This window comes from Pholcus phalangioides, unplaced genomic scaffold, assembly GCF_987345545.1.
Source record: "Pholcus phalangioides strain wild (caught in Gottingen) unplaced genomic scaffold, Ppha-v1.0 ptg000003l_1, whole genome shotgun sequence".
NCBI classification, from domain to species: domain Eukaryota; kingdom Metazoa; phylum Arthropoda; class Arachnida; order Araneae; family Pholcidae; genus Pholcus; species Pholcus phalangioides.
The window spans coordinates 52,973,226-52,988,381 of NW_028301596.1; the positions used below are offsets into that span (position 1 = coordinate 52,973,226).

A 15,156-nucleotide genomic window follows, 5' to 3' on the forward strand; every position below is an offset into this window, starting at 1 on the left:
AAACATGAGAATGAGTTTTCAGCTAGAAGACAAATAGGAATTTTTAAAGTTCACCACATTAGAATTTTTTAAAGTGAAGTTTACAAAAAGGAGTAAAACAAATACATTACAAAAGTCTACCTTATCTCCCTTTTCTTAATTTGTTTTAAGTATTTTACGGGAAAAAAAGTCACATGTTTGAGATAGCATTCTTACCCATCTGAAAACCACAAATATCATATGGCATCTCGGATAAAGTAGTTAGACACTGTGGGCAAGAACCAGACAGTGGTGGACAATGTGGATTGCTGTAATAGTGCTGTGCACTATAGTCGTTCCGCTTACTCCTCTTTCTAGGTTGCAGTGACTCTGGCTCAGGTGGAAAATTACTTCTGGCTTGAGATATGCTGTCATCATGGATTTGGTTCCTTATGGGTCCATATTGATGTGTTATGTCCTTTGAAAATGCTGATTGGTTTGAAACTATACAATTGTGGTTGAAATAAATAAAAATATTACATATGTACAACACACACATACAATGTTGCTAAAAGTTTTAGAACTGATTCAATAGAGAGTTTGTAGATGGTGCCATCTGTTTGTGACAAACAGAAATACATTGGTGGAAAATAAAATCCCAACACCAAGAAGAAGTTGTACAAAATAAACGAAATTTGAGAGGCATGTTTGCACATCTGAAAGATGACACCTATTCAAATTTTGCACTAGCCGAATAAGAGTAGTGCCACTATGACCATGCAACTCACGTTTGCTTCATGAACGTTATTTATCGTCCGAATTGAACATTGTGAGCTACGTTTGAGTCAAGAATGCCTTTAAGGAGACGAAGAAGGAAGTATCATCAGTTTACTGAGTTTGAATGAGGCAGTGTAATAGGGCTAAGAGAAGGTGGATTTTCTTTCTGCAATATTGCGGAAAGACTAGGCAGGGATGTATCCACTGTGCGTAATTGTTGGCAACAGTGGTTACAGGAAGGCACTGTCTCAAGAAGACCAGGGTCCAACCGTACACAGGCCACTACTGAGAGGGAAGACCACCGTATTTGCCGCATGGCTGTTCTGCATATGCAGCAGAAATTAGAGCCGCTTTTGTCCCCAGAGTGACACAGCAAACTGTAACAAATCAATTACACACTTGAGGGACAGCTCTGAGCCAGACGGCCAGTAGTGTTCATTGTACTACTCCAAATCACTGACATCTATGACATCAGTGGTGTCAAATTAGAGCTCATTGGAGGGCAGAGTGGAGATATTTTGTGTTCTCAGATGAGAGTTGTTTTGGTTTTGGTGCCAGTGATGGTTGTACGTTAGTAAGGAGGAGGCCAGGTGAGAGCTTGGAACCAAGCTGTCTGCAGTGTAGACATACTGGGCCTACACCAGGAGTTATGGTCTGGGAAGCGATTTCCTATGACAGCAGGAGCACTCTCGTCGCTATTCCTAGCACCTTGACAGCAAGAAAAATTTGCACGTCAGACTGGTGATTGGACTGGTTGTGCTGTCATCCATGAGCAGTATTCAAGGGGGTGTTCTCCAACAGGATAACGCTTGTCCTCATACCATTGCTGTCACCCAATGTGAGATCACCAGATCTTTCTTTCATTGAGCACATATGGGACATTATTGGAAGACAAATCCAGCGTCATCCACAACCAGCATTAAGTTGCTGATTTGACTGACCAAGTGCAACAGGCATAGAACTCCATCCCACAAAATGACATACGGCACCTGTATGACACAATGCATGCATGTTTGCATTCACAATAGTGACGACTACAGTGATTAATGTGTCACCATTTCACATTTTAAATTAATCTTCTCATGCTTACTTTAACCTGTGACCTTGAAATTTTAATCAAATAAATATGTTACCTAGAAAATTGCTTTGCCAAAATTACATTCCTCCAAACTAATTCCTTTTTGGCGTTGAGATTTTATTTTCCGCCAGTGTGTATAGCACAAGTCCTCCTCATTGCAGATACCAAATAGCATCAGTTGCTGTTCAGTCCTTATGGAGATACATTTTGTTTTTTGTCTTTTTTTCACAAATGTGATGGAGCCATATCTGGATTAGAGGTGTGTGATAGTTTTGTTAAAAAAAAAACAAACTAGCAAATTTTGATCAAATGATGCAGATTGCAATCTGTGGTGAGTGTTTGTCTTGGTCAAATGTGTTTTTGTGGTTTGGGAGATTTCGAGATGATAGAGAGAATGTAATGGATAAATGACAGAACTGGGCATCCTCAGTTACCAACAAAATCGGTTTGAGTGTTGAAACTGTCCAAGCTGCACTGATTGCAGAAGACTAATTCCTATCAAATTTGTTCCTGAAGGACAAACAAAGAATAAATCATTTTACATGGGTATAATGTAACTGTTCCTAACATAAAATTTCTCAGGAACCCTTTGATAGTTATAAGGTTGTTCCACAGAACCTTTGATGGTAATGAGGCTGTTCCACAGAACTCAAATTTTAAATATTTATAAAAAGAAAACTATGTCTTGTTTTTTTAAGGGCAAAATGAGAAAGAGCTTAGGCGCAACACTTAATGAACATTTGTCATAAATCATTGTGCCAGATCTTATCATGGAAGCCATTATGTAACTGAGGTTCCTATGACGTGCCCGGCGGGACTTGTGTTAAGATGGCACTGGGTGTAGTTTAAAGTACACACAAATTCTGAAATTCAAGAATCCTCACCTCTAATGAATGTAAAATTTTCAAAATTTTTGTTTTTTTTGTAAAACATAATTTCCTGACGAAACGGAAACTGACATTCATGAACTTCTGAATCGAAAATTCGGGTTATAGGAAACACACAAGAGGTTTTTTCTTTAAATTGGACATTTGTGTTTAAGAAATTTACAGGTTTGGTAGTGTTCTGTCATCTGTAGGAATTAAATGAACTATTCATAAGATTTTTTCCTTGATTTTTGTAAACAGGAATTTCAACATTTTGTAGAGTGATACTTTCAATGTTTCTTTTTTAATGCATAGACTTCCCCGGGGACCTCAGATGCATAAGGGGGGGGGGGTGTAATAGAAACATCTGAACATCACTTGCCCATGGTGATATGAAAACGGCCAGTTGATGCGTTGGTATGAGGTTGGAGCCCTGTCAGCCTATTAGGAGAATATGATCAAGAGATTTGACTTTTGATCATTTTTGTTGCACCACGGCTAATTAGACCAGGACCTACAATTTATTGCAGAATCCGAATGGCAGCCTTTTTTAATACCCATCGAGAGGTTGGTCCGCTAACCCCTTGTTGAGGAACTCTCTATGATAGCAATCTTTTTCTGTGGTCATATCGCCATTTTTGTTGTACCCCTGTGTCTGGAAAGTTTCTGACAAGAACGAACAGGGTATCTCAGCCTCTGTTCGTAATAGCAAATAATAAGCAAATATGAACAGAGGCTGCAAGGTCATTAATAAAAACAAGAAACAATAGAGGTCCAAGGGCAGACCCCTGAGGGACTCCAGATGTTGCACAAAATCTGACACTAAGAGACAAGCCATAAGATACAAAAATCAATCTGTTTCTTAGATACGATGCAAATAAATTACGAATATCATCACAGAAACCAATTTTTTTTAGTTTGTACATGAATATAGAGTGACTAACACAATCAAATGCTTCGGTGAAATGTGTGTAAATTACATTGAGCTGGCAGTTATTGGCTATGGCTCCAATAATATGGGTATTGAGGGAAAGAAGATCGGTAACTGCAGATCTATTCTAACGAAACCATGCTGATTTGGAAAGATGCAGGTATTAATTTGAGCATAGATTTTATCATATATAACAGACTCAAAATTATCTTGAGCAACGATTACCTGAAGACTTGCCAATGCGATGATATACTCTTCCATGTTCATTTGTTGTTCCCTCAAAGTTATTGGCTTTAGTTTTGATTACATGACTAATAAACACAAGGAAAAAAATGGTATTAATCAGTTATATCAGAATCACTCTATACAGCTAGGAGCCACTATTATGATTCATAGAAAGTATAAAAAACTCAGTACTTTCCTATAATTATAAGAGCATTTAATGAATGTTCTGTAGTAATTACAGTTTAGATGAAAAAAATAGAGCCACCATTTGACCCGTATTTTGCAGCTCATATTTTCAACGAAACTTACTCAGATTCATAATCGTTCACTTTGAGTTATATAGGGCAGGAACTGGAGAAGAGGGGTTGAAGAGAGGGCAAGTGCCCTGAGTGAAAATTTGAGCTGGAAACAAAAACCTGTTATAAAATCACTGAATTTGATGGGAGCTGGTAAATAATGTTTGCCCTCAAACAAAAATCATAGTTACGCCCTGACTTGCACCACCAAGGAAAAGCGATCTTATCGAATAACCTCTCTCCATCCAATGGCTAAAAATCTTTGCCTACCAGTTTACATATACAGTGGAACCTTGATTATCCATGCTAATGGTAAGGAAGGTGAACAGGAATAATTGATAGATACGGATCAGGAGTAAAAAAAAGATTTAAAATAACAAAATTGGAAAAAAAAGTATTTATGCATTTTATCTGTTTAAAATGACTATTCACTGCATATAGTCATATTCATCATCATCATCAATGGTGCATCAGTCCTAAGACTGGTTCGCCCCCATGTTGAGCAGCCGCCACTCATCTGTCTTGGGATTTGTTCTTCAATCGGTTACAGCTAGCACATTCTGCATCATTTAGTAGTGTTGAGATCCAGGTGATCCCGGGCCTTTCCGCTTCAATCCTGCATTCCATTACATCTCGCAGCAATCCGCAGTGATAGAAATGTCCCAACCAATGTAAGCGTCTATATTTAATCCTTTCCAGCATTTGGTGACTCTCTCCAGCCTGTGTTAGTACTTGTGAATTTGACCTTTTGATTTCTAGCTTATGCGCCTCCAGCACCACATCAGAATTCTTGTTTAACAAGGGCGATTCTAGACCTTATGTCATTGCAACAATAGCCATCTTCCTTGATCAACCCCCCCCCTCTCAAGTATTTAAACAATGGTACTGTACTTGTTGACCTTTGATTTTTGTTGTGAAGCGATGAGCTTTCTTGCCCACATTGAAACTGTTTTCGTTTTGCTTATATTCATTTTCATCCCGTACTTTTGGACCTCGCGGTTAATCCTCAAAGAGTAGTCTCATCAATGTTGCCGGGCATCCTGCTAATAGCGCAAAGACATCTGCAAAATTCATATTAACTGTGTAAAAAAAATTAAAAAATTACACTTATTGAAGTATAGCCACACTACTAATTTCATTGATAGCATAAATACAGTAGAGCCACGATTATCTGGGCTAATGTTGGGAAAGGTGATGACGGATAATTGACAAACACATTTATCCTTTTCCTGTCAGCCATTCTGCACAGTTATAAAATTTACTATAAGAATGAAAAAAAAAAAACGAGGAATAATTCTGGTCCATCCAATGGCACGTGAACGCATCTGAAGTTACACCATTCTCGTGCCTTATCTTTCAGTTAAAAAATAATAATATATTTAGACTAACTAACTTGCTAGCATTTCCTGTAATTGGCTGTAAATTTTCAAGTGCCAATTGCTAAGGACAATCTCTGATTCTTATTATGTGTGCATATGGGGACTGCCATTTTAACTCATTGACATGAGAATTTAACTCTGAGAATGGGGGGGGGGGAGGCAGTTCTGTAAAAGAATGAAGAAATCCAACTCTACGAAATGGAAGTGTTTGTTTTCATTACAAAAAAAAGTCTTTGCATCACCAATGAAAAAACCTGACAACAACACGAGCAGAGAAGAGCTGAACATGAAATTGAAATTTTGATAACGGGGATAATCGAGGTTCCATTGTACTTAGCAGTCATTCAAGTATTACGTCGGCATCGATGTGGGGGGGGGGGGGTTTGAATGAAGCTTATGTCATCAACCACCCTTTATCAAAACATGAAATATTCTTAATTTCTTAATTACATCTTACTCTGTGTGCCAAAAACGAAAAAAAAACCTCTCACTACTTTGTGGGCACCTGAACTAACATTCTACCTATTGATGTCCTCCACAGAGCCAATTTAGTGATATTTAAATGCTCTGCAGATACTTCAAATGGTCTGGGAAAGCATCCGGACTGCTCAAGTGCTTTAGAAATGTGTCATGGGCTGCTTAAGAACTCTGGAACTGTGCCACCAGTAACTCAAGTGATCTGTAATTATGCCGGGGATCACTTAAGTAATCTGCGAATGTGCAGTGGGAAACTTGAGTGATGTAGAAGTGCTAAAGTGCTCTAAAACTGTACCACATATCACTCAAGGGATTTCTAAATGTACCACGGACCGCTTAAGTGTTCTGGAATTGTCGAACTGGTCTCTTAAGCAATCTGTAAACGTGTCACTTGGTTCATTTTTATAAAACTAGGTTCGAGGTGGCAGGCCACATTTTGTCTGCGGTTCAGCATGTATGGCGTAAATCATAATTTCCCGAACTTTTTGTTCTATTGCCCCCTGCATCAGAATTTTTTTTCTCTCATTGTCCCCGACTCAAGTGAACCCATAGGATCCTATATTATACCCGTAGCTTCTATCGCATTCCCATCGCGCACTTTGGAAAACACTGGCTTATAGGGTGCGTTATAATTGATTCCTTAAAAAGAAATTTTGAGTTCTTAGACTTCAAATAGCATTGAAACGAACAGAAATCTATCATAACAACATACAAAGGTATTTTCTGCCGAAATCTTAATTTTTCAAAATAATTTTCCATCAAAAAAAAAACTTATCTGCCTATACCCCTTTTTCCTCCCCCCGTGTACGTCTCTGATCTCAATATGCGTTAGGTGGTAGAGGGCAGAGCTGACAAGGGGGTCAAAAATGGCGAAAAATTTACTCACCTAATACGCGAACAGCCCCTTACATTTGACAATTTCAACCAGATCTACTTATCACGAGCCCTCTCCCTTCAAGGCTTGGGGGGGGGGGAGGCTCCTACAGAATGAATTTGATTACAAAGTTTTGAGTTACTGTATAATATCCAGTGACGTCTTGACGCATGGGCTCATCCCGGAGGGCTACAAATTGAGGGGCCCTCACAAAAATGAAATCTGTTTGCTGTTTTCTACAATTCACCAGGTAGAGAAGAACCACTCTGCCCGAGGAACCTCTGAAGACGGCCCTGATACTATCACAGGACCTAGCGTTGAATCTTTTTACATTATAAATTCACTATTTAAGGGTCCATCAAAAACCCTTTGGAATTAGGGGGTGCCTATATTTATACCACAAACCTTGGGTAGATATCTCTAGCACAGCCGCAACTAGATACTTATTCAGCCAAGACAAGCAGGCATTTGCCCCCTCCCCCCCCCCTCGTATAGGGGGGAGTTAAGGAGCAGTTAAAGGGGGGTGAATTCCCCGGAGCACCCGACCAACACCAGCTAGAGCTGCTCCAGCTGGTGTTGACCAGACCCGCCTGCTTTCCCCCTAGTTGTGGTCCTTTTGCGAAAACAACCGAGATCTTTAATGAAAACAGCAGAGAAATTGAATTTGCGCCAAAATATTTTGTTGACAACCAAAGAAGAAAATTTTTGCTGCCAATCTCTTAATGCTAAATAGTAACTCTAAAACTTCGTGACCATTCGCTTTTTATGGGACCTCACCATTTTCGAGGAGAGATTGGGGAATAGCGCTCGTGAAATGTGGCCATCTCTGCTGGCCTATGTTATTAACGAGCTATTAGTTGATTGTTGACGCCGTCCATGTACGGTGCCTTTCAACATATATATATATATACGCTCCAGGGTTGAAATATTCTATCTGCTTCCATAGCTTAGTTGGAAGAGCACTCGTCCGACAAGCGAGAGACCGGGCTTCGAGACCTCGTGTGGAGACAGTGATGAATTTTCTTCCTTGTAATCTCCACAAATAATCAGTCTTCCAATGAATCTTGAATTGATACATGTTAGAAACTCCGTGCACTTCTTGTGAATCCAAAGTGAAGTTTGTTACTGTGTAATGTTTGTTATACGTAGTGCTGCCATCTGCCACCAATTTTTCTAGCTATGAGTGAAGTGCGATAATTGTACCATTGTAGGCATGTTGCTCTCTGCGGCAAGACTTTTTAAAGGAGGATGCTTCATGCTCGCATTCGTGCCTCGAAGTTGAGAACCACTGGAAGCCAACTTCAGCCGACCATCACTGTGGTGACGGTGGAGGAGGAGGAGGATGGTTCGTGCCCTCGCGATGACCACTCGACCACCACGGAGCAGAGACGAATTCATGATTTAGTCTCCTGCGGGCTACACGAATTTTGCCATCCTTCGCCCGGAATTCACCACCTTGTGTTATAACCTGCATAGGCCCCCCCCCCTGCAAGTACACCTGTGTTTTGTCACTCTTTTGGTCACTCTCATGCTCTCACACTCTATAAGTTCATTTAGTCATTCACATGCTTGCACACTGTTTGGGACATTCTCATGCTTGCACACGTTCTGGGTCACTCTTTTGATTGCTCACTGACATGGTTCCTTGCTTGGGCACCCTTTTGATCATTTACATGTTTACACACATGCTCTAGGTCATTAACATTCTTGTACACGCAGGTCACTCTTTTGGTCATTCGCATGCCTGCACACGATCTGGGTCACTCACTGAACCGGTCTCTCGTTCTGTAGGTCATTCTTTCGGTTATTCACATGCTTGCACAAATTCTAGGCCACTACTTTTGTCATACACAAGTTTGCACACTGTCTAGAACACTCTTTTGGTTAGCTCTCTAGCAATAATTTCGGAATTATAATTTTCTTTAATCCTGGAATTTTCTTTTATTAATGCTGGGATTATTTCTTTCATTGATTCTGAAATTATATCTCATTAATTCTGGATTTATCTTTCATTAATTTTGAAATTATCATTTTTTTATCAATGCTGAAATTATTTCTTCCATTAATTCTATATATATATATTTTTTTTTATAGGAGCTAGATACTTCGAAATTTTTTTGTAAGTTCAAGTTATTGATCTGCCTGTTTTTGTTCCAAAAAATGCTTGATTAAAGAGCTGCGGAATTTCTTCAATGTAATTTATATGGGCCCATAATTTTGGTCACTGTTTTGGTCATTCATAAGCTTGCACACGCTCTAGATAATTATTTTGGCCATTGACATGCTTCCGCACTCTCTAGGAAGGGCCGTCTAAGAGTATCATGAGCCACCGAGCAAAGTGGTTTTTCTGAGGCCTTACCTGGCAAATTCTCGAAAAATCCAACTACTTTTTATTTTTCTGAGGCCCCCCTTCTCTGAAAGGCCCCCGGGCCGTGCCCGGGTGAACCCATGACAAAGACGACACTGTCTCTAGGTAAATCTTTTGCTCACTCCCGTGCTTACAAACTGTCATCCACGTCACTTTTTTGGTCACTCACTGATCTAGCCTTTAGCTGTCTAGGCAGAGGTGGATTTATTTCGGGTTATATTCAAATTTCGTTGTCCTTTACCCATTCTAACAATATTCTTGGCCAATCGTTCCTCAAAGTTGTTGCCCTGCGCTATGCCAAAGCCTTCTAGAAGTACTAATAGTAGTAGTATATCTTGGAGGCTTTGTGTGGCTATACCCGCTAAAGCCAGGTTTTCCTAGGAGCAGGTTTTGTGTGCCGCGAGCAACGTGAATCGCCCAACGTGACACGCCGCCTACTAATCAATGAGTAAAGCAGTAGGACTGTTTCCCTACGTCACGCAGTACGCCTCACGGCAGTGCTTTACGTCAGGCGTGATTGGCCGACTGCTTTTGGAGGAGTCAAATGCGTCTTACGATGCGCGTTTCGCCGATCTTCTCTTCCTTTTTGTTGTGTTTTCTTTCCTTTCCCTTCAAACCAGAGCATTCAGATGACAGAATAGCCGATGCCAGGGACATATACTATATACAGGGGTGTTCTGTTGAGGTTTGTTAGTAGACATCAAAAGGAACAAAAATTGCAATGGAACATGGTGTCGCAAACCACGTTCAGAGAGTGGAAATTGCGAAAAACGCATTCAGGTTTCGACGTCACGCTGGAACGACAAAAAGTACAATAATGTTTGCAAAAAGATTTATTTGATTAATTATTACACGAGTTGTTGGAAGTGGTGGCCGCTGACGTCATTGCACAGTCTACAACGACGTAAAACGATTCCCGGACGCACTCGAAGATACCAGGTATGCTTTTAATGTTTGCCGCAGCGACGAAAATCCTCCGGTGTGTCCACAGGCATCGCATAAACGTCCATTGCCATCTGCTCGACCGTAAATCAGATGCATATCAGCGTATTCCTTGTTCGTGTAGTCAGCCATCACGATAATCATTGAAACAGACAACTAACTGTTACACGTGCTTACAACCACAATAGCGCTAATTTACGTCGTCCGCAGCGCGTGATCCTACCCCAGCGCATGCGTTTCGCGACGCTGCTTACGTCAGATATTGTGAGCGAACCACAAACGCATTCAGCGATCAATTGACATCCACCTTTCGTTTTCTCTGAACTCGGAGCCTGCATGCGTTTGTTGCGATTTTCACACTCTCAACGTGGTTTGCGACACCATGTTCCATTGCAATTTTTATTCCTCTTGATACCTACTGACAACCCTCTTGTTTGTTAGTCCATTACCAGAACACCCTGTATAGCCACCCTGAGCTGATGCGCCACGCTAGGAAAACACAAATGCGTAGCGTGATTATGTAACACGTTTCTGGGGACGCGAAATGGTCCAATTCGATTCACGCAGCGCAAAAAACCTATTCCTAAGAAAACTAGGCTTTAGCCCTCCGTTAATACGCTACTGCTACTGCGGTAATCTTGACCGAAACCGTGGATAAAAATAATTTCCATTACTTACGAATCACATTGAAATCACAATAGGTATAAATCAAAATTTTTGTCTTGCATATTCGGGCTGTTGAACCGTCTTCACTTGTTATCTAGGAGAATTATGAATTAATACTTACTTCATGTCATAATACTTATTAATTGCTTCATTATGAGGATTTGAAGGAATCGACTAGGAGTAGAGGCTTAAGCCCAATCCGCACCGTCTCGTGGTGCAGCCTGTAAGTAGCCATGTTTAACACGTGGTGAACGGACGTTGTGGGAACAATTTATTAAAAGCAAAGCGAGATGAATCAGTTTGTATTTTCTTTTTCTGTGTTTTGCTGTTTTTTAGGAGTTCTGATTTAGTTGGGAAAAATTATTGTGGTGGCTGGTTTTTCTTGTTAGTGTAGAGTGCCATTTGTTGTGCGTGCGCATGCCCCCTCCTTTCTCAGTTTTCGAATCCGGTAACCCTATGACTGATCATATCTTGTCGAAGAATATGGCACAAAACACTAAACATTGAAAAAAAATCCAATTATGGTTATTGCAAATTACCAAAAAGAGCGAAAAATAAAGGATACTGCAAATCGCGGGGTGAATCAAAATACAAAATATATTGTGCGATTAGATTTTTCAGCTCTACATATCGTAACCATATATGACCCGTATTTTATGGCTCATTTCAATATTTTCCTGTGATTTTTGCTGTCCTGTATGGGGCTTACCTAAGTTTTAATTCTTTACCGAAATCGAAGATTAAAAATACATTCAAAACTTATATAAATTACGTTGCGACAGTCAAGCCGGGTTTTCCTAAGAGCAGGTTTTCTGTGCCGCGAAGCGCAACACACCGTCCACTCATCAATAGGAAAAGCGGTATGCGACTGTTTTCATAAATTTTCCTACAGAGCGCGTCTCCCTTAGGGGTGTGCAACAGGTGCGGTCGCATCGGGCCTCGCACTTACGGTGCAATTCCTTTTAAAATTCTGAATTTTCATCCATAATGGAATAATTTCTTTCATTAATTTTGGAACCATTTCTCTCATCAATTCTGAAACCATTTTTTTTCATGAATTCCGTATTTTCATCAATTCCGAAACCTTTTTTTTGTCATAAATTCTTAATTTTCATCAAATCTGAAACCATTTCTTTCATAAATTCTGAATTTTAGACATTGCTGGAATTCGGAATTTTATCAGCTCTGGAATTGTTTCTTTTAATTATTATTAATTTTCATGTGTGCTGGAATTATCTGTGTCAATTAATTTTCATTCACACACAGATTCTGAATTTTTATTAATTTCCAGACAGTTTCTTTTATTAGATCTTAATTTTGATTAATTTTGGAATTATTTCTATCATTGATTTAAAATTTTCTACAGTTCGAAATTTTCATAATTTTTTTTTGGTAATTTACTTTTGGTAATTTAATTTGCTTATATTTTTTGTATAGATGTTTTCAGCACCTGTATATTTTGAAAAATTCACCACTGCCCCCCCCCCCCCAAGGGGACATTGGTGGTGAAAAAATGTATGCACAGTGGTGAATTTTCTTCCTTGTAATCTTCATCTCCACAAATAACTAGTCTTTCAATGAATCTTGTATTTACAATTGGAGAGGACATTTCTATATATACGTGGATATACAACCTACTCCTAGGAAAGCCGGATTTTCCTAGGAGTATGATTTCTACGCCGTTTGTAGCGTGAAGGAGGGGATTGGTTAAAAACCTGAAATTAAAGTTTTTTAACCAATCAGCGTTTTCACGCTGCACGCGGCGCAGAAATCCTACTCCTAGGAAAATTCAGTTCTTGGTTCAGCATACATCAGGAGGCATATAAAACAAATGAGGCTTTTTGAATAGACGTCATAATCATCATCAGCATCAATTTGAGGGACAGGCCAGCGGGCACAGGATGATCTCGATAGAAATCAATGTTAAAATTGCCGATTTCTCCGTAGAAATGTAAAAATTTAGTGGGGTTTTCCGTCACATAAATAATTTAAAAAATTGAATTGAATTCCCCATTTTGAAAATATTGAGTTCGCTTAGAGATACGAAGCCCAGAGAATTAAATTTTAATCGGACCTACTTTTGAGTTGGATATGCAATAACATTGATTTGAACTTTGTATTTATATCTTCTCAAGCACGAAATGAGAATTAATGTCTCCGTATTGTCTTATATTATCCAATTGCATCAATCCATATAGTTTAGGATGTTTTGAAATTAATTATGGGCCCATATAAACTACATTGAAGAAACTACACAGCTTTAATCAAGCATTTTTTGAAACACAAACAGGCAGATCAATAACTTGAACTTAAAAAAAAAATTTCGAAATATCTAGCTCTTATATATAAAAAAAAAAAATTATAGAATTAATGGAAGAAATAATTTCAGCATTGATAAAAAAATGATAATTCCAAAATTAATTAAAGATAAATCCAGAATTAATGAGATATAATTTCAGAATCAATGAAAGAAATAATCCCAGCATTAATAAAAGAAATAATTCCAGCATTAAAGAAAATTATAATTCCAAAATTATTGTAAGAGATAATTCCATAATTAATGAAATATAATTCCAGAATCAATGAAAGAAATTATTCCAGAATTAATGAAAGAAATTATTCCAGAATTAATGAAAGAAATTATTCCAGAATTAATGAAAGAAATTATTCCAGAATTAATGAAAGAAATTATTCCAGAATTAATGAAAGAAATTATTCCAGAATTAATGAAAGAAATTATTCCAGAATTAATGAAAGAAATTATTCCAGAATTAATGAAAGAAATTATTTCAGAATTAATGAAATATAATTTCAGAATTAATGAAATATAATTTCAGAATTAATGAAATATAATTTCAGAATTAATGAAATATAATTTCAGAATTAATGAAATATAATTTCAGAATTAATGAAAGAAATTATTCCAGTATTAATGAAATAAATAATTTAATCATTTTTCATCTTTAGATGAGTTCCCAATCCTTTTTTTTAATCTTTAAAACCGAATATTTAGAGACCGAACTGTATATTTCTAAGAGCAAGCGAGCTTTGTTTTCACCGAGTCACGTGGTTTCCTTGCATCAGATGTATCCGCCGTTGCGGCGGCTGGATGCTCCCTCCAGAAATATAAGCTCGATGATATCAGTTCCCTAGAATGGAACCCTCAGACTGAACTTGATTTGGAGTTCAGTTCTTGGTCAGTAAAATAAGGAAGCCTCCGAAAACGGAAAAAAGTTAACTTGAAAAATGTGCCAAATTGTTCCGTGACCATATTTTCTCAAGAAAAATATGGGAAATTACGATCCCAAATACGGAAAATCGATGTTTGGCTCCTAAAATGATGCCAAAGTTGAGTGAAGTTGTGATAAATCTCCGAAAAAAAAAAAATCGCTGATGGTGATTAGGGTTGCCAGACGTCTTCCTTTTGGAGAACGCGTCCTCTCACTTTTCGGAAAATTCGCCCTTTTGGCCTCCTTTTCAAGTTCCAGGAATTATTCTTTTTCATCCTGGAGGAAATTTTTTTAAACTTTGAAATAAATATAACTGTATATGCCTTTATAATAATTTGCCACATTTTCAATACTCCCAGTAATGAGGCTTTTTGAATAGACGTCATAATCATCATCAGCATCGCTTTGAGGGTCAGGAAAAGGGTGGGTGATCCTCATAGAAATCAGTGTTAAAATTGCTGATTTTACTGTTGAAATGCGGAAATTTGGTGGGGTTTTCTGTCACGCCAATAATTTTAAAAATTGTATTGAATTCTCGATTTTTGAGATACTGAGTTCGCTTAGAGATACGAAGCCCAGAAAATTAAATATGAAATAATTAGCCGGATCTACTTTTGTGTTGGATATATATATAACACTGATTCAACTTTTTATATTCACATCTTCTCAAGTACGAAAATTAATATCTCCGTATTGTCTCTTAATATTCAACTGCATAAATTCATATAGTTTCGGTTGTTTTAAAATTAATTATGGGCCCGTAAAGTATATCGAAGGAATTCTACAGCTTTAACTAAGCATGTTTGGAAGCTGAAACAAGCAGATGAATAACTTGAAGTTCAGGGGGAGGGGATCGAAATACCTAGCGCTCCTTAGAAAAGGAAAAAAAAAATTCATTCCTACGTTTCTTTAAATCTAGATTTGTTTATTTCATGAGTCGTGTGGGAAGTCGACATATTGGTTAAGTTAGACACGGTTTGCATGTCCCTCAAAGGAAGAGGGAGATATCACGTGATCCAGAAAGCCTCATTGAAGAAAACCCGGGCAGCATCGGGTATTATAGCTAGTAGCATATATTTATGAAAGTGG

At 38.3% G+C, this 15,156-nt stretch overlaps 1 protein-coding gene across 3 annotated transcripts in view; it reads right to left on the reverse strand.

The window, feature by feature from the left end:
• The window catches only part of LOC149088804 (uncharacterized), an 89,706-nt gene that overhangs the window by 73,167 nt on the left and 1,383 nt on the right, over positions 1–15,156 (reverse strand). For 2 of the 3 annotated variants that reach the window (XM_089250276.1, XM_089250274.1), the window contains exons 2-3: positions 3,836–3,921; positions 196–462 (exon numbers count right to left, since the gene is read on the reverse strand). In XM_089250276.1, coding sequence (XP_089106402.1) covers positions 196–462; positions 3,836–3,921 — 353 coding nt within the window. Of the gene's footprint in view, positions 1–195; positions 463–3,835; positions 3,922–6,873; positions 7,552–15,156 lie in introns of those variants that run through there. The other variant, XM_089250277.1, reaches the window with a different exon arrangement.